This window comes from Pygocentrus nattereri, chromosome 15 (assembly GCF_015220715.1).
Source record: "Pygocentrus nattereri isolate fPygNat1 chromosome 15, fPygNat1.pri, whole genome shotgun sequence".
Taxonomy (NCBI): Eukaryota; Metazoa; Chordata; class Actinopteri; order Characiformes; family Serrasalmidae; genus Pygocentrus; species Pygocentrus nattereri.
Window position 1 is genome coordinate 24,437,288 of NC_051225.1, and position 24,742 is coordinate 24,462,029.

Below are 24,742 nucleotides of genomic sequence, written 5' to 3' on the forward strand. Positions count from 1 at the left end.
GCCACAGCCGCCCCGCAAATGAGACACACGCAGGTTTCTTTAACAGTCGTAAAGACTAACTCTACCTCCCATTCGTTATGAAAGTGATAAGTTTTTTCTCTTTTTTTCTGCCATGTAGTTTACTCTCCGCGATCACTGGTTTTGTCTGTGCGCAGAATACTGACCTTTGAACTACTCTAGACAAAAACTAAGAGTTAACCTCAACTTATCTAAACTTCATGTATAATGAACATAATTTTAAGATATTTTACGATACGATATATATATATCGGATCACACCACAAGTGTGGTTAAAACGAATAGCAACAGAATCAAATTAGATTTTAGATTCAGCTCACTAGTGAGTTGTGCAATTTGTAGAACAGATCTGCGGGCGACTCATATGGTCCTTGCGGGCGACCTGGCGCCCGCGGGCACCGTGTTGGTGACACCTGCTCTAGTACTACTAGCTAAATAAGTAGTCTGTAGTAATTAAAACAACTCAGGTTAGCTCTTGTTATCGGGAGAATCAGTACAGCAAGTTAATGCTATATTTACATGTTGGAGATTTGAGCAACCAACAGCGTCATGCAACCATGTCAGTGGCTCTCTGGTGAAAATTGGCGATAATCAAATCACGTTTATTGTCACATCACATTTACACAGATGGAAAGTGAGTGGAAATACATTATATTATATATATATATATATATATATATATATATATATATAATGTGCGGACAGCTAAATCACACAAAATTCATCAATGGAAATTAAATTTATTAACCAATGGAGGCCTGGATTTTGTCACACACAAAATTAAAGTGGAAAAACACTACAGGCTGATCCAACTTTGATGTAATGTCCTTAAAATAAGTCAATATAAGGCTCAGTATTGTGTGTGGCCTCCACGTGCCTGTATGACCTCCCTACAACGCCTGGGCATGCTCCTAATGAGGTGGCGGATGGTCTCCTGAGGGATCTCCTCCCAGATCTGGACTAAAGCATCCGCCAACTCCTGGACAGTCTGTGGTGCAACATGGCGTTGGTGGATGGAGCGAGACATGATGTCCCAGATGTGCTCAATTGGATTTAGGTCTGGGGAACGAGTGGGCCAATCCATAGCTTCAATGCCTTCATCTTGCAGGAACTGCTGACACAGTCCAGCCACATGAGGTCTAGTATTGTCCTGCATTAGGAGGAACCCAGAGCCAACCACACCAGCATATGGTCTCACAAGGGGTCGGTACCTAATGGCAGTCAGGCTACCTCTGGCGAGCACATGGAGGGCTGTGCGGCCAAACCGGTCATGCTGAAGGATGTTGCAGGCAGCAGATCACTCTCCATGGCGTCTCCAGACTCTGTCACGTCTGTCACATGTGCTCAGTGTGAACCTGCTTTCATCTGTGAAGAGCACAGGGCGCCAGTAGCGAATTTGCCAATCCTGGTGTTCTCTGGCAAATGCCAAGTGTCCTGCACGGTGTTGGGCTGTGAGCACAACCCCTATCTGTGGAAGTCGGGCCCTCATACCATCCTCATGGAGTCAGTTTCTAACCGTTTGTGCAGACACATGCACATTTGTGGCCTGGTGGAGGTCATTTTGCAGGGCTTTGGCAGTGCTGCTGGGTTGTTGCCTTCCTACGGCCTCCTCCACGTCTCCTGGTGTACTGGCCTGTCTCCTGGTAGCGCCTCGAGCCTCTGGACACTACGCTGACAGATACAGCAAACCTTCTTGCCACAGCTCGCATTGATGTGCCATCCTGGATGAGCTGCACTACCTGAGCCACTTGTGTGGATTGTAGAGTTCGTCTCATGTTGCCACGAGTGTGAAAGCACCACCAACATTCAAAAGTGACCAAAACATCAGCCAGAAAGCAGAAAGGTACTGAGAAGTGGTCTGTGGTCCCCACCTGCAGAACCACTCCTTTATTGAGTGTGTCTTGCTAATTGCCAATAATTTCCACCTGTTGTCTATTCCATTTGCACAACAGCTGTGAAATTGATTGTCAATCAGTGTTGCTTCCTAATTGGACAGTTTGATTTCACAGAAGTTTGATTTACTTGGAGTTATATTGTGTTGTTTAAGTGTTCCCTTTATTTTTTTGAGCAGTATATATATATATATATATATATATATATATATATATATATATATATATATATATATATATATATATTAAAAAAGCTATCTCACAGTATTGCAATGTACATGTAAGAGGAGCTTTATAAAGCATCTTTTATAAGGCAGGAAGTAATGAGGATATAAGAATTAGCATCATTACCTGCATGCAAAGTAAATATTTTCCATATGTTTTACCAAATTTGTCAAGTTTGTAATATATTTACATGTGTTAAATAACAATACTAAAACTGAACACTAGTACATGTATTTAATATACATATGTGCATATATTTCAATATTTTCCCATATAAGCACATATATTATCATTTATTTAAATACTCACTATGGCACACACACACACACACACACACACACACACACACACATATATATATATATATATATAGTTTCCACTTACTACATAGGTGCACTTTGTAGTTCTGCAATTACAGACTGTAGTCCGTCTGTTTCTCTGATACTTTGTTAGCCCCCTTTTCCCTGTTCTTCAGTGGTCAGGACCCCCATGAACCCTCACAGAGCAGGTACTATTTGGGTGGTGGACCATTCTCAGCACCCCCCTTATCTAAAGAAATGGACAAAACATTGCACAGCTAAAGATAGTAGAGTAACAGCCACTGAAGCTTGAATTTCTACAGATAATAGTGTGTCAGAAACAACATCAGCAAGTCTGTTTGAGAATACTCAATGTGGCTTGAGGCAAGTGTGTGATGATTTGTCAAAACTGAACAAGCAAGTGATTTAGATTTTTGGCTAAATCATTGCTGTAGCTGGAGTGTACTTCATTGGGAATACAAATACTTCTGCTCCAGTGTATCTGTTTGTTTTCCTCCAGCAAACTTGCTGCAGCGAGTGTTTGTTTCTGATAATGATGGCGATGACGATGAGACTCAAACCTCTGGTGGATCTGCAAGACAGCTGCAGTAAATAAGAGCTGATTGAATCGGAAGCGCGCTAATTCAGCTGGACGTTGTCACACAGCATACACTGGCCGAGTCACTTGCAGCCACTTGTGCCGTGCTTTGGCTGGTAACAGATGGCTTGTGCAGTGTTGATGGTTGAATCATGTGGATTACATGGGCATGTGTGGGTGATAATAGATTACTGATAATTTCACAAAATCAGTGTTCTGTAATTATAACTAGGAGCAACTAGGAGAATAGAACAGCATCAGTTGTCGGCATCATGCCCATATTATGAACTCTGGGTCTGAGCTGGGATTCTTTGTGACAGAAGTTTGATTGGCGCTTTGGAAAATTGCCACTGCCCCATCCTGTGGTGAACAAGACGTGTTCCAAAGCTAGTACACTGTACTGTACAGACATTTTTCCTCTGAATGTCATTGGATCCTTTGAATAAAAAGGTTGTTAAGGAGCCAAAATATGACTCTTGCTACATGCAGCTAATATTGCTGCAGACTGAACTGGAAGAGGGATCTGAAGGCCAGTCTAGCACCTAAGCTCTCTTACTATGAAGCCATGTATAGATTGTGTTTTGACCTGCTGAAACATACAGGGATGTCCCTGAGAAAGGCTGGTCTATATGGCAGAATACTGTCCATCCATCCATCCATCCATCCATCCATCCATCCATCCATCCATCCATCCATCCATCCAGTCCAACAGTTTAAAAACATTGTTTCTCAATGTGCAATTACAAGGAATTTAGGGATTCCATCATCTACAGTCCATAATATCATCAAAAGATTCAGAGAATCTGGAGAAATCTCTTCAAGTAAGCGGCAAGGCAGAAAACCAAAATTGAATGCCCATGACCTTCGATCCCTCAGGCAGCACTGCATTAAAAACCGACATCATTCTGTAACGGATATTACCACATGGGCTCAGGAACACTTCAGAAAACCATTGTGCAAACTGTGCAAAGCGAAATCCATATAATAACAGCACCCAGAAATGCCGCCGGCTTCTCTGGGCCTGAGCTCATCTGAGATGGACTGACACAAAGTGGAAAAGTGTCCTGAGGTCTGACGAGTCCACATTTCAAATTGTTTTTGAAATCATGGACATCGGACTAAAAGGACAGTCCGGATTGTTATCAGCGCAAAGTTCAAAAGCTAGCATCTCTGATGGTGTGGGGCTGTGTTAGTGACCATGGCATGGGTAACTTGCACATCTGTGAAGGCACCATTAATGCTGAACGGTACATACAGGTTTTGGAGCAACATTTGCAGCATCTTTCAGGGACGTCCTGCTTATTTCAGCAAGACAATGCCAAGCTACATTCTGCACATGTTGCAACAGCGTGGCTTCGTAGTAAAAGAGTGCGGGTACTAGATTGGCCTGCCTGCAGTCCAGACCTGTCTCCCAATGAAAATGTGTGGCGCATTATGAAGCGCAAAATACGACAACAGAGACCCCGGAATGTTGAGCAACTGAAGTTGTACATCAAGCAAGAATGGGAAAGAATTCCACCTACAAAGCTTCAACAATTAGTGCCCTCAGTTCCCAAATGCTTATTGAGTGTTGTTAAAAGGAAAGGTGATGTAACACAGTGGTAAACATGCCCCTGTCCCAACTTCTTTGGAAAGTGTTGCAGGCATCAAATTCAAAATGAGTGAATATTTGCAAAAAAACAAAGTTTGTCCGTTTGAACAATTAAATATCTTGTCTTTATAGTGTATTCAGTTGAATACAGGTTGAAAAGGATTTGCAAATCATTGTATTCTGTTTTTATTTATGTTTTACACAACGTCCCAACTTCACTGGAATTGGGGTTGTATTTACGAACGTTAATTTTCATATGATATCTTGCTGCAAATGTTTTTTGGGTGTTACTGAGCCAAATGGTATGAATTTATGAGGTTTCTGTCAGTGATTTCAAATATGTTATTAAACTGTCAGTTTGACCTTCACTTTGGAGTATTGCTGTGTATACCCATTCAAAGAGATAGGAGCCTGGTCTTGTATGGCTGGAAATAACTTTTGTAAAGATGTACAGACTTTCCTATGACTTTGTGTCTGCTGTGTTCCATTCATTGTCAGCCGTGTTAGCATGCTTGGTGGGTCTATACTGGTAAAAATGTTCTCAGACTTGTATTCACTATCTAAAACACCTTTTTGCGTGTATGTTCATCCCTTCTAAGCACTAAAGAAGGGTTCCTCTGCTGCCACAGAGAGAAGGTACTCGCGTTCAGAGTCCTCAGTTACCCCCAAAGGACTTGGATCTGTGTACGCAGTATGAATGTTTGCTTTTATTTTTTTTCTTCTGTTACTGCACTCATGCCAGTATGTATTCCCAGAACACAGCGTCTGCCCTCTGAGCGCCGGTGAAAAGCTCTTTTAAGCTACTCTCTTGGGCATCGGCCGGGCCTTGATATCCGAAATCTGGACACGAATATCAAGTTTGGATAAATATGATTGGAATGTTTTCCACCATCCATCTGTTGGAGAGATATCAAAGACTCTGAGCCTGGGCTTTATTGAGATGTTCACGTCCCAGCAGCACTCGTTGAGCAGCTAAAGTCAGATAGGGGTTACACATGGCTGGGAAAATCCAGTGAGACAGACCATGAATAGCAATCCCATCTACAATCACTACAGCCTGGTCTGCGGTGACCCACCAAATTAACTTGTCAGGCAGGTTGCTGAATACACGGCAGCCTTTTTGAATCCGATTGCAAGTAGTAATTGTACACGTCCCTTTGAAACAGATGGTTTATTGCAACACTTTGCAACTTGAGTGTGCCTGACAGATTCAGTGAAAAAGAAGATATATGCATTGAAGAGCTTTATTTAAGTATGAAATTCATATGAAATTTGGTGAAACAGCAGTAAGCAGGCCTAGCATTCAGATTCAAATCAAACTAGAATTTGCAGCTAAATTGCAGTTCAGTTGATGGATGTATGTTTAAATTTCACAACTCTTTGAATTTGAGAACTTGAGTTTAATGAAATAGAATTAATCATAACAGTTGAAATTCAACATTGCATAACTGTACAACTATATTATTTTTCCAAATTTATGCAGCATGATTTTTTTTTTATCATGCAGAAATACACATTGCTGCATGTGCAGGGTATACATAGAGGTTCTACAGTGATTGATGATGGTGTCAGAACTACTACTACACAGTTTCTTGACACAGCTTCTCAATCTGAAGGCACACATTCCCCCAGTGTAATTTTCATCTCCTCAATAGAAGGCTAAAATGTCCTACAAAGACTTCTGAGGTTTGTGTCGTCATACCGTAGTGCCCATACTAGGAGCTCCAGGTCTGGAGCTGGATTTCTCTATTATAGAAATCAATGATATTTTGGAAAATACTGGTACTACAATGGAAGCAAAGCAAAGCAAAATTTATTTATATAGATTTTATTTATACAGATGTTGTCAGAAAGCAGCTTTACAGAGCAATCAGTATTACAGAAAGAAAAGAAGAGAAAATCCGGGTCCATAATGCTACAGAGTTGAGAGCATATCATTGTCTAAACAATTATTTTCATTGGAACAAAGTGGCCTAGCCCAAACCCTGAAAATAGCCCCAGATCACTTACCCTCCTCCACCAAACTTTCCTGTTACAATGAATTCTGGTGGGTGTACATTCTCCTGGCATCTACCAAACCCAGATTCATCCATCAGACTGTCATATAATGATTCATCATTGGAAGTCTGCTTTAAACCACTCTTGCCAATGCTTGGCATATGCATATTGACTTAGGCTTGTTTGCAGCTGCTTGGCCATGGAAACCCATTTCATGAAACCCCTGATGGACAGTTAGTGCTGATGTTGGTTTTGGAACTCTGTAGCAAGTGATGCAACAGTAGATGGTCCTGCTCTCACCTGGTGGTCCAGCTCTGTGACTTTGTGTGGTCTACAGCATGCTCGATTTCACAGTTATGGAACTTACAGTTGACTGGGGAAGATCTATCAGATTAGAAACTGATTTGTGGCAAAGGTGGGATCTTATGACAGTGCCATGTTTAAAAATATGACTCATTCTACAGCCGGTGTTTGTCTATAGAGACTAAATGGCTATGTGTTTGATTTTATACACTTGCTAGTAATAGATCTAGCCGAAACAATAATTAGAAGGGATGGCTATATAGCATGCATCTGAGCCTGTGATCACATGAATGCATCTTATATTTATGATTTGGTTAAACCTTTTGACTTTACAAGTTGATTTGGACCATTATATCTACAATCAGCATGTTTGCAAGCACTGTCCAATGATCATGACACCCCCACCATAAATTAACAGTTGTGACTTTGCCTTCACAGAACCGATTCCATTTGCAGATGACAATGCGGATCCCGCCATCAGGACTGGCTGAACTGCTGCTGGCCGTACTGCAGCGGAGCGGCTGGGAGGAGGGCATGGCTGTGCTCTGCCAGGGCTGGGAGGAAGCTGGTCTTCTGGAGCTCCTGGAGTTGCATGGTCATACGGGAAATGGCGGCTCTCGATGGCACTTGCGGGCCACCCTCAACCTCTCCCGCAGCACACCTGACAATGTGGACGTATCAGAGTTCCTAGCAGAGCACTTCAGCCAGGACCAGCCTCCCCCGGCCTCTGTGCTGCTCTTTGGGGATGACCCGCAGTGTGCCTCCTCTGTCCTGCGCAGTGCCCACGACCTGGGCCTCACTTTACCTACCGTGCACTGGATTATGGGATACCCCTTAAGCCCAGATGCCCTGCATTCCATTGGCCTGCCTCTGGGGCTGTTGGCCTATGGTGAAGTGGACCGCAAGCCCCTGGACAACTACATTGGCGATGCTCTGCAGCTGGTCAGCCGAGCTGTTGCCGCAGCCACTATTGTTCGGCCAGATCTGGCCCTCATCCAAAACATGGTCAACTGTTTTGACAAACCAAACAAACATGAACTTCCTTCATCCGGGCAGTACATTTCCAGGTAAACACCTTTGTTCTTTATCAGGTCAAGTATTGTGAGTAGAAGATATTCTGCCAATCTGCATCTTCATTTAGTTCCAGAAACGGGTAACTGAAGGAGAAATCCACAGAGTTATGAAACAGTCAGCCTAATTCATTTGCTGAGATGTAAACAAAGTCATTCAGTGTTTGAAGTTAAATGGTTAGTTATAAAGGAATTTACCAATTCAAATTTCTTTACAATGGAGCTGATAGGAACCAGGGCTTGCAGTGTCTATAATGTACTCATCCACACCTCACTAGGACCAAAAAGAACACTATTGAAAGAAAGGATTATCATTTTGAAGAAAAAAAAAAACACAATGTCTCATTTTAGAAAAAAGGGGTCTGAAAGTAAGTCATCTGTATATCCAATGAGTTGACTGTTGTTTTAGAAAACAAGCAAAACCACTGGCATTTAGCCTGGGAGACAAATGGGATTTGCAAAACAACCTCTGATTAACAGCGTAGCACTGAGGGAATTGAAAATAAATGGCCTGGTGAGATTTGAGCTTTAGGTTCTTTTTGTTTTAGACTTACCTTTTAATACCTCAGTTCTGTTTTTAATGTGTCAATGTGGTACTGTCACTGAAGTGGATGTAATATATATAAAGTACTGTGCAAAAGTCAGAGACTTCCATATAAATGACTATTTTTTAGTGCCAGGAAAAAAGAACAGAAAATCACACAGAAGCCTCAACTAGACATAATATCACATTTTCAGTATTTATCTACCCTGCATTTATCACAGCTTTCAATCTTTTGAGTTTTTCAAAGAAATCTGCAGGGATATTTCTCACATCTGCAAAGCACGGTCTTAGACGTTGGTTGTATTTTCTGCTTCTCACCACCCAAGTGAACCTAAGTACAAGTTCAGTGCTGTTGAGGTTTGGACAACTACACATCCTTTCAGACCCATAGCATTGAGCTGTCTTCTCGCAATGGAAGGAAGGACGGAAACACCTGTATATTTTTCACATCTGATGCAGAGAGGAGCTTGATTTTTTTTACCTTCTGTCTCTCAGAGATGAAAGCTTTATCTGGTGGTGACAGTTTTAGAGGTCTACCATCCAAAAAAATGGTACTGCTCAAATGTTGCTCTCTGATGGCTCCGGAGACTAATTGATGACTCCCCCAGCATTCTCTAGAAGAAATAAAAGGAAAAACAAGAGAAAAAGGAGATGAGAAAAATATGTGATAGTTAATCACAGCATCAATACTGAGAAGGCTCTTAGCCTTGGATGAGAAATGTTTGAGTTCATAATGTATGGAGTTAATTTGTGGCAGAAGTTTTAGATAAAATACTAAAATCCACAGGCAAAATATTTCATTTTTTTTAAATACAAGTATCAAGTTGTCCAAAATATGTTGCAAATATAAACAATGGGAGTAAAATCTAAACTTATTTTTAAAAAAGGATCACTACACATTTTCTCTCATTCTGATATAAGTGTATTACTCATTTTGGCAGTTTTGGTCACCTGCAGTCTTTTGGTCAACTGATTTCACTTGTGTGAACTGCCTGCAGCATAGCGGAACACATTGTACTGAGTGCTGCCATGAGTCAGAGACATTATAAAGAGGATACAGGCCACTGCTGAAATTATAAAAGAGCTCGTAACGCTCAGCATGGAGTCTGTTTGAGACAAAAAATGTATCAGCAAAATCAGCAAGTGGAAAAATATTAAATATAAATATGTAAATATAATAAGTATACGTTTATCAGAATGAATGAAAATGAACAGTAATCTTTAGTTTCATTGAGCTCTCATCATTTATATTTGGTACATAATCTGGGAATTTTGATAGTTAACATTTTCCTTGTGGATTTTATTATTTTCTTTGAAACTTTTGGCACAAAATTAACTCTATAATATTGAGCCCTTGCAATTGTAGGGAAAGATGCACGTTATTATCTCAGCAAATCTGAGCACAGTGTGTGACTTTATTGTTATCTCTACTAAAACTTAAGAGGAGATGTGAGATTACTGAGTTTTTTTGCTCAGGGGAAATACCTGCACAGCAGGAAAGTCTCCTTTATTTTTTAATCTGATCTTGTCGTCTAGGAGAACCTACAGAGATATTAAGGAGATGTTGTTTTTGTTTTTACCTTCCTGTGGGCAAGTCTTGCACAGTTGTCAGGAGTCCTGCTTTCACTATATTTTTAAATGATGTTTCTGCACGACAAAATCATTAAGATTAAAAAACGGTCAATCAGAGTGGTTTGATGTAAAAGACTATTCTAGATAAACATCCAGAGTCAAAATTGTTCACAGTGGTGGTGATGGGAACCAGACGTCCAAAGAGTTTAATTCCTGTAAAAGCTCCCTCCCAGAAAGTTATTACATGAAACGGTTATGAATATGCTGCCCGATATCTGAGATTATATGATAGATTTGATTTTGGCCAATTATTTATTTATTTTTTTTATTAATCCATGGCAGAGAGATACATGCAGGGTATTGTAAGGAATTACACATTATAAACATTGTTTGTTTTTTTTTACTTCATAGCGTAATACAGTTCCTAAATAGATGTACCCCTCCATTCAAGTTTTATGATAATTGACCAATGTCAAGCCTGTCAAATTCTTGCTGAAAGTTGATTGTCTGATGGCAGCAACAATTTTCCACTAATCAGGTCATCCTTAAAATCTCTTGTTCAAGTTAGCTCAAAGACTCATTACAGTCAGACAGCGTGTTCATAAGTTACAGCTGTTTTAGTCAACAATGCTGTGATCCAGAAGGATTGATTGGCATGTGACTGCCATCATGTCTGTAAATGTCATTTATTTTTGATAATTATTGGAATTTAGGCTCTTGTCAATAATTTGATTGGAGTTCCATGAGGATTAAATGAAAAACCTAGAACAAGTTAGCAGAAGTAGTTTTTGTTGAATTGTCAGCAGCACCTAGAATTTTGTCTGTTTACCTCACAGTGTAAGAGCTATGAGCCAAAATGTAAAACACCATGCTGTAGCGCCCCCTTCAAGCCAGTCTGGCTCATCTTTTGTGCCTGAGTAATGGGATGGACTACTGTCTGTTGACCAAGTTTCATCTCTGTAGGCCTTACAGTTTGGTTTGTGTGATGCAAAATCATTTTAGGGTAAAAAAATAATTTATGTAAATCTGGGCAAAAACAATAGCGATCCAGTGCCTTCAGTGCTTGGACCCCTAAACAGAGATAAAAGGTTTCGTACTGACAGTGACAATATTACACATAATATTGGTTTCACCTGTGCAGACATCTATATATTTGTACGTGTTATCCTTGCTTTATGTTCACACATTAGCTAGCTTATTAGAAGGTACACTAAGGTCACAAACAGGGCTGCTCTCTTTATTCTGGGTGAAACTGCTTGTCTGGCTAACAGACACTCAGCTGGAATGCAAACATGTTTTGGAGCTTTAAGCTGTATTCATGAGTTTCACTCGGCTGCCTTCCCATGAGGTAGGGATCACTCTTATCAAAAGAGCCCACAGCAGCACACCATGCCACACCACTGCTGTGTGTGTGGATCAGCATGGCACAGCGTTTCACTCTCTCTTTCTAACTCTCCCTGCAAACATAAGTAAGAGCGCTGTGCGGCACATCCATGCCGAGAGCAGCCTGCCGCACAGCACAATAGGATAAAGCCAAATCTACCGGCCAGACCCAAACCAAGCTGCACAGTGCTGGACAATTGTGGGGGGCAAAGCTGCTGCACGAGATCAATAGCCGTGAGTAGTGCTTGGACCAATTGCACTGTCATAAAAGGACTCGTTTTCTGATTCGATCGCCCTCCAGAACAGATTAGTTTTATGGTGCAGGCAGCTTCAACGAATGATAATAGCACTCTTTTCCACACACATGACATTTAAATGCATCCTGTCGTTGACCTTTCTCATTTGGAAACGTTTCTTCTAAATCAATTTTGACGGATGCACAATGAGTACTTCATGTCTTTGTAGACAGTCAGTATCTCACTTCATGACAGTATTGCTTAGGGCCATCACGATTACTCAACTAATGTCATGTTATTTGATTTAAAAATCATTTTTAATTTCACCTTCTTGATGTATGGTTCAGGTATGGCTAGTTAACATTCGAATACTAGGTAACACTTTATTTTTAAGGTCTTCTTAATAATCCCAGTGAACTGAACCATGTTATTTGTAAACAAGCTGGTATAAAAATGTTTATATGATGTGTTAATAAGGTCTTATGTAAATGATCTCTTCATTATTTGTTAATTATTATTAATTATTATTGTTAATAATTATTTGTTATTAGTTAAATCTTAAGTAGTTACAGTCTCTCAGTTGCAAGCATACTTTACATATCTTTTAGAAATGTTAATGAAGGAAACTAAATAGGTAATAATTTAAAAAATCTGAATTCACAATGATCAAAAATGGCAGGAAATGCTAGTAAATGGTCACATTTGGATTGGATAGCCATCCATGTGATCTGTGTGATGGTTCAAGGAGGAGCTAACGTATGTTTGGCAGAAATATGCCATGTGATCACTTTGTGTCCAACCACCGTACACAGCAGCACTTCTCTTCGTGAGCAGACCTTTGTTTACTGCCAGCTTGAGTTGTTAAGAGCATCACATACACTAGGCTTATATTACTTGGGTCTTAGCTGGTATTGAATGTTGGTAATAAGTTTCAGTAAATGAGCGTAGTATTGGGTGGATATATAAAGTATAAAGTAATAAAGTAATATATCTTTAATTATTGTGATAAACTAGGCCACTATATGCTTTTCTGATCATATCATATGGTTATCGTCACTGACCAGCTGACCAACGGCATGTTTCATTACAAAGAGAATGTAATTAGTCACAGACTTTGAATAAAGACCATAGTTCTTGGTAATATGCATAGTGGGTTTTGTTCCAACTCACCAAACCTCAGGAAAACAAAGTACCCTGATGCATATTGTGTGAAAATGTCTTCAAGTATTGTGATATTGTTGCCATACCTCCCACCCCTACTTCAAATAATATAGGTAGATTACAACTGATCCCAACAACTCAGGTGCTGCTAGAAAACAGCCAGTGGAGAATTAGCATGCACTTCCTCAATCCAGTGCTGAACACCCTGGAGAGAAATGGAAGATGGTAGGTTTTAAGTAATTACAACCTGCCATCTTTACAAGGAAGAAGCACAATCCCATAGTGTCACTCAGCACTGCATTCACTGTAAGAGCCTGCCTGCATGTGGGGCTGTCCACTGTCTGACAGGTAAAATTAATGACAAAAAGGTTTTAGGCCAAATTGTATCTTCCATTTCTTTCTTTCTTTTTTTTTCCCTTTAACTTTTTATGAAGCAGTTCAGCACTGGATACACGCCATGTCTTTTATTAATGGGTGAAGATGTTCATTTCCAAACTTATTTCAAAACCCAGTCTGGCTTGTAGGAGCATTGCCTCCCCTTAAATGACCTGATCTCCTGCCTGTAGCTTCAGCCCAGCCAGTCAAACTGCCCTAATTTATTGAAGGATATGGAGTTTCACAACCGAATATACTGCCCCATGAAAGCAACTTCTAAAAGTTTACAGTGTGAGAGGAGGCAGAATGTGTCAGTCATTCAGATCCCGATCCCTCTCTCAGGCCTTCCCTTTCTGCGGCTGCAATATTTATTGTCCGCCAGGCTGCTGGTGTGGATAAGACAGGCTTAACTATGAGGCCAATCCCGTTAGTGACACCAGTTATCTACCTTCCTCGAAGCAGAGGAGAATTATGAACACACCTGACCCCGAGCTCTTTGTCTTTATTCACATGACAAGTCAGGAGGCACCGAAATGTCTGTGGCTGAAAGAATAAGGGCGCACAGACTAGGGTTGGGCAGGAGGGTGTTTTAAGTATTGTGAGTGATGTAAAATCATTTTTAATGCTTTTTTTGCTGTCTTGCTTTCTTTCAAAATTGAAAGAAAAATCATAAAGGGTTGGCCTACATGGTCACTATGCATGATTTTCAAGGCATCATTTAATAAATGTCAAACCATCTAGCTAGTATTTGATGAATGTCAGTGTTTAACAGTGAGTTAACATTTAGCACAGTTAGTCTGTGGTGTCTGCAGTAATGCTGAATTTGACTGAGGTTCTAGTTTTTTCTGTTTCTGTCAGTGCCATTGATAACACCAATTAGTGAGCTCCCCTAAAATGTATAATATATATATGTATATGGATATATAGGTGGGATGTGTTTATTTGGACTTTCAGACAATAGAAATTTGATATGACAAAATTTTTAACTACTGGAGTAATTTTGCAGTGCATTTTTAAAAGAAGCAGATCACATTTTTTAGGGGGCAGGTTAGTTGACAGCTATGTAAGGGCGACCTCTTTTTGGGACCTAAAAAAAGGATTTGGCTTGGATGTCTAAGTCATAAAAATGTCTGGGATTTGGCTTTTGCTATCTATAGTTGCCTGTTCATTGTGTGTTTTTGCATTACTTTGACCTTTCTGTTTAGGTCCAGCCTTCTCATACAGCACCGTTGTCATGTCAGACATGTACACACCCTTTAGACAAACATTGGCATGCTGCATCTCAATCATTACTCTTCAGCACCATGGGCACAAGACAAAGCTGCTTGTCAACAGTAGCACGTGGCACCTGAACAGCTTAAAAATGTCCAATTGCAACCATAAATTTGCAGATGAATTTAATCAGACTATTTAATCTCTTTTGAAGGTGATATTTATTCAATTACTTTGTTCATTCAGAATTCACCTTTGCAATTTGTTAATGTGTTTAAATCCTTACAGCACAATGTTTATTGATTGTTATAACAGTTAATTATTATTGATTCTCAGTTTAAAAATCAGTTTGCATTCTGCAACATCAGATGAATTTTTGTTTATTCATTTTATTTATTTATTTATACATTTTTAGCACTAATGAAAGGATTATGTTTATCAGAGTTTTGTCTCTGCCTGGTCTGATCTTTTGTTCTTTCACCCTCAGGTTCCTCTCTAACACGTCCTTTACAGGGCTGACTGGTGCGGTCAGTGTGCAGCGCAACATATCACAGGTACTCACTTCACAGCGCGTCCATGTGTGGAGCCTGCGTCGGGACGCTGTGGGCCAGCCCACCTGGGTGACTGTGGGCAGCTGGGAGGGCGGACAGCTGGACGTGGAGGAGCAGGGGCTGTGGCAAGGCTCATCCCGGCGTCATCGAGCCGATGGCCAGAGAGGCCGTGAGGGCACTCGCTGGAGGCCTGGCTTCCCTGTGTCAGGCAGCCGTGTGCGTGTGGTTACTCTAGTGGAGCACCCATTCGTCTTCACCAGAGAAGTGGACGAGGATGGAAATTGTCCAGCTGGGCAATACTGCCTGGACGCAGGGACCAACAACTCTGAGACTCTGGGCCGGTTCTTTGCGAGCCGGGCACAGGGAAACAACACTTTCCTCCCGCTGGATTACAGCAAGTGCTGCTATGGCTACTGCATCGATCTGCTGGAGAAGCTGGCAGAGGACTTGGACTTTGAGTTCGACCTCTACATTGTGGGGGATGGCAAATATGGGGCGTGGAAAGGCGGGCGCTGGACAGGGCTGGTAGGAGACCTCTTGAATGGCGTGGCTGACATGGCCGTCACCAGCTTCAGTATCAATTCGGCACGCAGCAAGGTGATGGACTTCACTAGCCCCTTTTTCTCTACCAGCTTGGGCATACTAGTGCGCAGCAAGGACACAGCGGCCCCTATCGGGGCCTTCATGTGGCCACTGCACTGGTCCATGTGGGTGGGGATCTTTGTGGCACTTCACATCACCGCGCTCTTCCTCACCCTCTACGAGTGGAAGAGCCCCTTTGGCATGACGCCGCATGGACGCAACCGCATGAAGGTCTTCTCTTACTCTTCAGCCCTCAACCTGTGCTACGCCATCCTCTTCGGCCGCACCGTCTCCAGCAAGACGCCCAAATGCTGGACTGGCCGCTTCCTCATGAACCTGTGGGCAATCTTTTGCTTGCTTGTTTTGTCCAGTTACACAGCCAATCTGGCTGCAGTCATGGTCGGAGAGAAGACCTTTGAAGAACTTTCAGGCATACATGATGCCAAAGTGAGATCATTATTTGGCACATTTATTCTGAATAAATTTAGGTGTACACCATGGTTTATTCCAGGTTCACTAGGAGCAAATAGGGAAGAAAGCCATCTCCATTTTTGTTGTTTTTTTAGTTTTTAACATAATTTTAAATTGATTGTTGCTCTTTACATTGTTGTTACATTTCATGAAGATTGACCCAAAAGAAACAGCCCAAAATGACTGGTTTGACTGACTTACATTAAAAGTAATGTATGTTTTTTCCTTCTCCTGTAAAGTTACCATTTTGGAGATATGAGCTTTTCCTCAGACAACAGTTGTCTGTATGTTGGCATACTTAAAGCAACAACTCAGTAAGTCAAATTATCCCAAATATGGGCAAATAGCTGAGACAAGTTTGGTGACCTGTGTGCCTGGTTTCACACTGGCACTATTAAGCCATAAAGGAAGAGGAAAATGAGGGATCAAGTTCCCCTTTAGAACAATGCTTGTTTCCTGTAAAGCTAAATCCGTACATGAGATTAGCATGTACAGTATGATGTTGCATAACCCTGTGCACAGTTAGGGGAAATAACTGTGACAATTTTGTTTTTATGGCACAAAAAAGAAAGCACCCATGGTGAATTTTTCATTAATTAAATGGCTGTGATTATATTAACAATATAATTTGGAAATTCATCCAGTCCATTAGCTACCAATCACTAAAGCAAACATATAATGAAATACATCTAGATCTAGATAGCCAATCCAGTGACAACTTTGTGGCTTTCTATTGAAAGGTAAATAATAACAAGCTAATAATAACTACAACAACAACGGCAACAATAATAATGAGCTAAAGGGGGCATTTTACCTTTAATATGAGGGACTTCTTGCTTTTAAAATTCTTGTAGAACTTAAATACATAGAAATGCAAAAAATTAGATGACCTACAAAAAATCCAGGTCAATAATTCCAGAATTAGTTAGAGCATAGCATTTCAATAAATGTTTCAAGATTAAATTTGGCCTCATCCTTTGATCAGGAGAGAAAATGGCCAGGGGGGCATTTCACCCTGGGATTGTTTTTTACTTGCTAGTGTCTTCATAATCATTCATAAACTCATATATTTATATATATCTCCTCATGTAAGGATGTTACAGTGCCAACAGCATATCGGCTAAGACTTGTAAGTTACGTGTGACACGGCTGTTCTTACTGTGTTCTGTTTTATATGTCCAGCTCCACCACCCATCCCATGGGTTCCGCTTCGGCACTGTACGGGAAAGCAGCGCTGAGGACTACATGAAGAAGAGCTTCCCCGAAATGCACGAGTACATGAGGAGATTCAACGAGCCCACCACCCCAGACGGTGTAGCTACTCTCAAGTAAGAGAGCATAGCATCCAACAAAACCAGCTGAGCACTTTCAGCATGTATATGTCAAGTTGTAAACATTAATTCCTACTTAAGGTTTTCCATAAACCAGTGGTTCTCAGTTCTGGTTCTGAAGTTGCACTGCACTGTAGCATTTCACTCACTGTGATACACACTGGTGAATTCAGGAAAGGCTGGTTAACCCAGTGTAGAGTTGCACATGTTACACTGTAATCATGTAATTTGTTACATATACATGTGATTTACATTCAAAGGTTTGAGTCTGCACTACTGCCTTTTTTTATTGGGTACAATGTTAAACAATATGAAACAAGTCAAAAATGTAAATAACGGCTTTTCTTATTGCAGCTAACTCTTCCAATTCATAACAAGCAATTCTTCAAATTCAAAACAAAATATTTGATCTGCTTATTTAGTACATGTTATGAGGTTGGAAAAGCTTAATGCAGAATGTCTGTGTGGAGTTTCAATCTCTGCATAGCCTAATCTCATTCAGCCTAATGAAAGTAGTAAAGCTCAGTTTTGTTAAAATAACAATTTAAAATCCATGATTAACTCTATCAAAGTCTCTCGCCAACAATCCATTCTGAGAGTTTGGCGATGGGCACTTAAGCTCATTTAAATCTGTTGCCAGAGGAGTTAAAGTGTAGACTCAGAGTGTTCTGTGTGCTACAGTGTTTCTTATAACAGTTTAAAAGATCTACAAGGCTTCCTTTACAGTGAAATGCACTGTGATTTTTTCCCAGTGAGTACACAAGCTCATTCATAGTGTAATTCAGATCAGTTTGTTTATTTATTTTTATAGAGTATTGCTAAAATGTACATTGTCCTGTTCAAAAAGGTAGTTTGTGATACCAACTAAATGCAAATCGATGGATTCTTGGCTTTGTTAAATCATTCTTTACACATCAAATAAATGCAACAACAGCATTGAGAGAGGAATAATAGAGAAGAGCAGAGTAATGGCAGAAATGACCATGTTTTAGTGTTGGCCTTTAAGATTAATTTTGAATTATGTTTATTTGGTGAAATGACTGCTGTTGTGTGATTTAGCTAACATTAGCATGGTAGCAAAATCATTCTTGTTTTTAACTCGCTAGATTCATTAAGAACAGAAAAACCGCATAGCGCAGCATTTTAAACTGGAAACGTTATGCAGTTACTCTAATATTTAACCTCAGTTCACATTTGAGGACTGACAAAATATGAACGCTAGCAATTTTAAAGTGAATGGGCTGGAGGTTAGGGAACCAGCCTCATGACCGGAAGGTTGCCGGTTTGATCCCCAGAGCTGACAGCACATGACTGAGGTGTCCTAGAGCAAGACACCTAACCTCCAACTGCTCCCCAGGTGCTGCGGATTGGGCTGCCCACCTCTCTACTAAGTAATTTTTAGTAAGTGCCATAACACAACCTTAGCTTGACTTAGAGCCAGTTTTCGCCATTGAGCTGTGTCTAAAACAACACATATTTCAGATATTTCAGATGATCAGGAAGGCATGTGTCAGCCATTATACACTCAGTAGTTGCACTTTAACACCACTTCTTTTTCCATTTACTTCCATTTACTGCCACTCTGGTTAGTTCTGAATAGCATACGGATGTTTTCAAATTACACAACGTGTGACATGATATTAAAAAAAAAGAATCAGTAGTTCCAGGTTTAAAAATACTATCAAAAACTGAATACAGTGATTTTTGTTCAGCGTTTCAACAATGCACTGGACTAAAACTAACTGAACAGACCTAATTAAGCTCATCTTGTAATGAAATGCAGCTGGTCAGTGTTCTTTAAGTATGGACAGTATCCATAATACACTCACAAAAGCTTATCGTGGCATAATTTATCACGAGAACAATAAAACATCATCATATTGGATGGGATCCCTATGTATCAGTCATAATTTTGCAAACGGTCAGTTGGCTGATGTCCTCAGTAAGTTTTTAGAAAACAGCAAAACATACTGGGAAGGATTACTCTCAGACCAAACTATTGTTTTAGCCATCTGTTGTCTACACTTGTGTTATAAAATGTCCTTATTACCAGTCCTTCACTGCAGTTTGGTAGGTGTTTGCCTTGGCTGGCCTTTGCTACCTTACTGTTGCTTTTGACAGTCGTGGACACTGATATAAATAGCACGGCACAAGTTTCGCCCTACCCCCTTCCCTTTCTTCTCAGAGAGGAAAGAAGTTTGAGGAATCCCTGTCTGCTCACAACTCTGTATGCTCAGGGAGCCGTTTGTAGCTGCGGTGCTGTCACATGGATACAGGAATGTGTGTGCGTGTCCACATCCGTATGTGTGTTTGTTTGTTTGTGTAGGCCTGTATGAAAAATAGATAGAGAGGACAGTGTTTGTTCCTACCTTTGTGTCCAGATTCCTTCCTGTTCCAAGTCTGTCAATATAAGTTTGTAGTTTTCTTGCAACTTAGTTGAACTTCTTCTCACCACTAAGAAGATAAACTTGGTGTTATGGCTCAGAGACAAAGACAGAGGCCCAGCACAACTGCAAGCATTAATGAGAGGCTGTGTCTCATTTTATTTTAATAATTGCTTTCTAATGGATTGATTCTCTGCAACAGATGGTGGGATTATGGCATAAAATTGCCACAGTCCATTTCAAATTCAAGTTGTTTTCTTTCATTCTGGGAAAAATTTTGAGCTTAAAATTGCAGTAAGGACTTAAAAGAAGCATGTAAATAAAAAAACTGTCATATGTTTTCAAGAATTCCCAGTTGGTTGCCAGATTGGTATTAATTTGCATTGATATGTATTTTTTAATGTGTACTGATCTTAATGGTTTCACTGAAAACATTCATAGAAACTGCAAAATATTGGACCATGTCCAATGTTCTCCATTGCCATCAAAAGCAGTCTTGATGTTTTATGGTACATGACTTGTAGACAGATCTTTTCACATAGTTGTCATATAACATCTCCAAGACTTCAAAAGAAAAGCTGTTTGCTTGGGGTAAACCAGTACTTTTTCAATCTCATTGATTATGCACATCTTAGCACAGACTTAGGAAGATATTTCTGAGCAAAAACTGTAAGAAGTTCTCCCCGCCGACTAAAATCGTTAGTGTTTTAGATGTTTTTTTTCTTCATTGTGCTGCAGTGCTTCTGGTGCCAACAGTCATTTGATGGCTGTATTCAGGCTACTGTGTATTAATTTTCCATCTCGTTTAGTGTGGCACTAGATTTATCGCCGTGCTTGCTTAGGAACAGTTAGCCTGGACAAATGATGACTGTGTTCCATTTGCAACAGACGGAGAGACGCAATCTGACTGATGAAAACCTTGCCGTGAATGTGTAATGAAACAAAGAATGGGCAGAACGTCCATATAAGGAGAAGTGTATGTGTGTTAATGCTGGGTGATGCATCATCTATATCGGTATAGCTTTAATGGGGTAAGAGAATAGTACTGATTTTTAGTGCTAAAAATGACATATTTTGTCGTATTTTGTCATATTTTGCGCTTTATAACGCGCCACACATTTTCAATGGGAGGTCGAGTACCCACACTTAATAGTTTAAAATACATAAATCAAATAAATATGACATTTGCTTGTTCTGAATTTCATTTCTGACCCAGTAAGTTTCTCTTTGGCTAAATTGTATGAGAAGTGGAACAGAATGAAGCAGTCCAATTAAAACAAGCCACATCAGATTTGCAAGATGCCCCTTTATGTAGCATACAGTGCCAGCATTGTTTCGTTAACGTTATTAATGCAGACTCAAATCTCATCTGATACTGTGGTCCCATAATCTACAGTAATGTGCCAAAGTAAAAACCGCCCTTTGTTTATTTAATTTCCAGCCAAAGTGGCAAATTAAGGTGCATGTTATTGATTTTAGCATCAGGAAAAAATATATATTTAACAGAAAATCACTCTGAGGCCTTAACAACTATCCATCCATCCATCCATCCATTTTCTAAGCCGCTTCTCTGTCAGGGTCGCGGTTGGTGCTGGAGCCTATCCCAGCAGTCTTCGGGTGGAAGGCAGGATACACTCTGGAAAGGTCGCCAGCCCATCGCAAGGCAGACACTCACACCTAGGGGCAATGTAGCATGTCCAGTTGGCCTAACTGCATGTCTTTGGCCTGTGGGAGGAAACCCACACAGACACGGGGAGAACATGCAAACTCCACACAGAGAAGACCCTGGTCGCCCGGCCGGGGAATCGAACCCAGGCCCTCCTCGCTGTGAGGCGACAGTGCCACCCACCACGCCACCGTGCCGCCCCCTTAACAACTAAATATAATATAAATTTCTTTAATATTTAGTGTGTCCACCCTTTGTCTTTATTGAAGCTTCCATTCTTTTCAATAGATATGCTTTCAGTTTTTCCATAGAAATCTGCAGGGATATCTTCCCACAATCCAAGTTCAGTCTTAGAAGTTGGTTGCATTTCCTGCTTCTGACAGTCCAAGTAATCCCAAACACATTCAGTAATATTTGGGTCAGTCTGTTGTTCAGAGAACACTAGCAGCTTCTATGCTTGATTTGCAAAATTCGTACTTTTCTTAGTAACGGCTTCCTGACAGCTACACATCCTTTCAGACAAATAGTCATTCAGTGGAAGGATGGACAGAAACAGCTGTGGATTTTTTTCAGATTATAAGCAAGAATGGAGCTTGGTTTGTTCTCAAAGATTAAAGCTTTAGGTGCTCTTTATCTGATGGTTACAGTTCTGCTGTTCTACCATGTCTTGCACAGATGTTAGGAGTCTCATTTTCTCATAACCTTGTATTCTTTTTTGAGCTCTTGTTTTGTCACTTATTTTCCTTTGAGTCCTGATGAATAACTTAATTTCTGTTTTGAATGGTGATTAAATACATGAAGGGTGGTCTCTAGCTTTTACACGTATTATATTTGGAACATATTGTGATTATAAATTGTTATGCCTCTGACTTTTGGTACCACTGTGTAGACGTGTGCATGTGCTTCTATAACCCCTCTCTCTTTGTGTTGTGAAGGACAGATCCCCCTCAGCTTGATGCTTTCATCATGGACAAAGCCCTGCTGGACTATGAGGTGTCCATCGATGCTGACTGTAAGCTGCTGACTGTTGGAAAACCCTTTGCTATTGAAGGTTAGAAATACCTTTCTCTCTCTGAGAACTCTCAACATGTCAGGTCTCACTTCAGTGCAGCACTCAGCATATGAATATATAGCACTGTGTTTTTGATGGCATTCTGTATTCTGTCATACACAGATACTACACAGAGATAAAACATAATTACAAAAGTAACATGTATTTATCTTCACGTGTTATGATGACATATAAATCAATATACATCTTGAAGTGTTCCATGTAGCCACAAGTAACAAGCCTGTCTTTACAAGACTTCCAAAGGTGCCCTGTTGTATCTACTACCAAGACGTTACCAACAGATTCTAAAAGTCCCGTAAAGTTGTAAAGTGGCACCACCGCAGATTGGACTTGTTGTTCCAGTGCAACCCACAGACACTCAATTGGATTGAGATTTGGGGAATTTGGAGGCCAGGGAAACACCTTAAACTTTCATGTTCCTCAAACCATTCCTGAACAATGTGTACTGTATGGCAGGGAAAATGTTCCTGCTGAAAAATGAATACTACTGCCATGAAGGATTGTACCTGGTCTGCAATGATGTTTAGGTAAGTGGCATTTGTCTAATTAACAGCGACATGAATGCCTGAGGGATGTGTCACAACACGCAGTGTATCGTACACTGCTGCTTAGAGGGCTGTGTAGCATCAGAGCAGTCACAGTGCCCACACTAACCTTTTTTTCCATCCAAAATTCACCTACAGTGGCCACCCATGCAGTAGAATTGCACCTTGGAGCAGTTGAAGGTCTGATGCTGATGAGTCCAGTTTTCGTTGATGTTGCATGGACAGATTTGTACATGTGTGCAGCGTTTACCTAGGGAAGTGATGGCACCTTCGTGCACTGTGGGAAGAAGACAAGCAGCGGGAATGAGCATGATGGTCTGGGGACTGTTCTGCTGAGAAATCCTTAAATAGGAATTCCAGTGGATCTCAATTTAACACGTACCACCAACCCAAACATCCAGGGTACCAACAGCAAGGTACATCCCTTCCTGACAATGGTATTCCCAATACTGCACCTTGCCACACTGCACACATTGTTCAGGAATGATTTGAGGAGAATGAAAAAGAGTTCAAGGTGTTATTCTGGCCTTCAAATTCCGCAGATCTCAACCCGATCTAGCATCTGTAGGATGTGCTGGAACAAGACATCTGATCCATGGTGCCACTACTTTACAACTTACAGGGCTTGGACTTGCAACTTAAGGAACTGCTACTAATATCTTGTTGCCAGATACCACAGGGCATCTTCAGGGGTCTTGTAGGATCAGTGCCTCAGAGCTGTTTTAGCAGCACACACAGGACCAACAGCATATAAGACATAGAAACATAATGCCTGGACAAAATGTTTTGCCTCATCGGCATATACAACCCCAATTCCAATGAAGTTGGGACGTTGTGTAAAACATAAATAAAAACAGAATATGATGATTTGCAAGGCCTTTTCAACCTACATTCAACTGAATACACTACAAAGACAAGATATTTAATGTTCAAACAGATACACTTTATTTTTTGCAAATATTCACTCATTTTGAATTTGATGCCTGCAACACGTTCCAGAGAAGTTGGGACAGGGACATGTTTACCACTGTGTTACATCACCTTTCCTTTTAACAACACTCAGTAAGCGTTTGGGAACTGAGGACACTAATTGTTGAAGCTTTGTAGGTGGAATTCTTTCCCATTCTTGCTTGATGTACAACTTCAGTTGCTCAACAGTCTGGGGTCTCCATTGTTGTATTTTGCGCTTCATAATGCGCCGCACATTTTTAATGGGAGACAGGTCTGGACTACAGGCAGGCCAGTCTAGTACCCACACTCTTTTACTACAAAGCCACGATGTCCATGATTTCCAAAAACAATTTGAAATGTGGACTCCTCAGACCACAGGACACTTTTCCACTTTGTGTTAGTCCATCTCAGATGAGGAGCATTTCTGGGTGTTGGTGATATACGGCTTTCGCTTTGGCAGAGTTTTAACTTGCACTTGTAGATGGAGCGACGATCTGTGTTCACTGACAGTGGTTTTCTGAAGTGTTCTTGAGCCCATGTGGTATCCATTACAGAATGATGTCGGTTTTTAATGCAGTGCCGCCTGAGGGATCGAAGGTCATGGGTGTTCAATCTTGGTTTTCTGCCTTGCCGCTTACTTGCAGAGATTTCTCCAGATTCTCTAAATCTTTTGATGATATTATGGACTGTAGATGATGAAATCCCTAAATTC

The 24,742-nt window shown here is 40.7% G+C and overlaps 1 protein-coding gene across 1 annotated transcript in view; it reads left to right on the top strand.

Annotated features, from left to right (window-relative positions):
• The window catches only part of grin3bb (glutamate receptor, ionotropic, N-methyl-D-aspartate 3Bb), a 105,737-nt gene that overhangs the window by 60,139 nt on the left and 20,856 nt on the right, over positions 1 to 24,742 (top strand). Inside the window, exons 2-5 of the mRNA XM_017714241.2 lie at positions 7,363 to 7,991; positions 14,965 to 16,057; positions 17,264 to 17,409; positions 22,398 to 22,513. Of these exons, the coding sequence (XP_017569730.1) occupies positions 7,363 to 7,991; positions 14,965 to 16,057; positions 17,264 to 17,409; positions 22,398 to 22,513 (1,984 nt within the window). The remainder of the gene's footprint in view (positions 1 to 7,362; positions 7,992 to 14,964; positions 16,058 to 17,263; positions 17,410 to 22,397; positions 22,514 to 24,742) is intronic.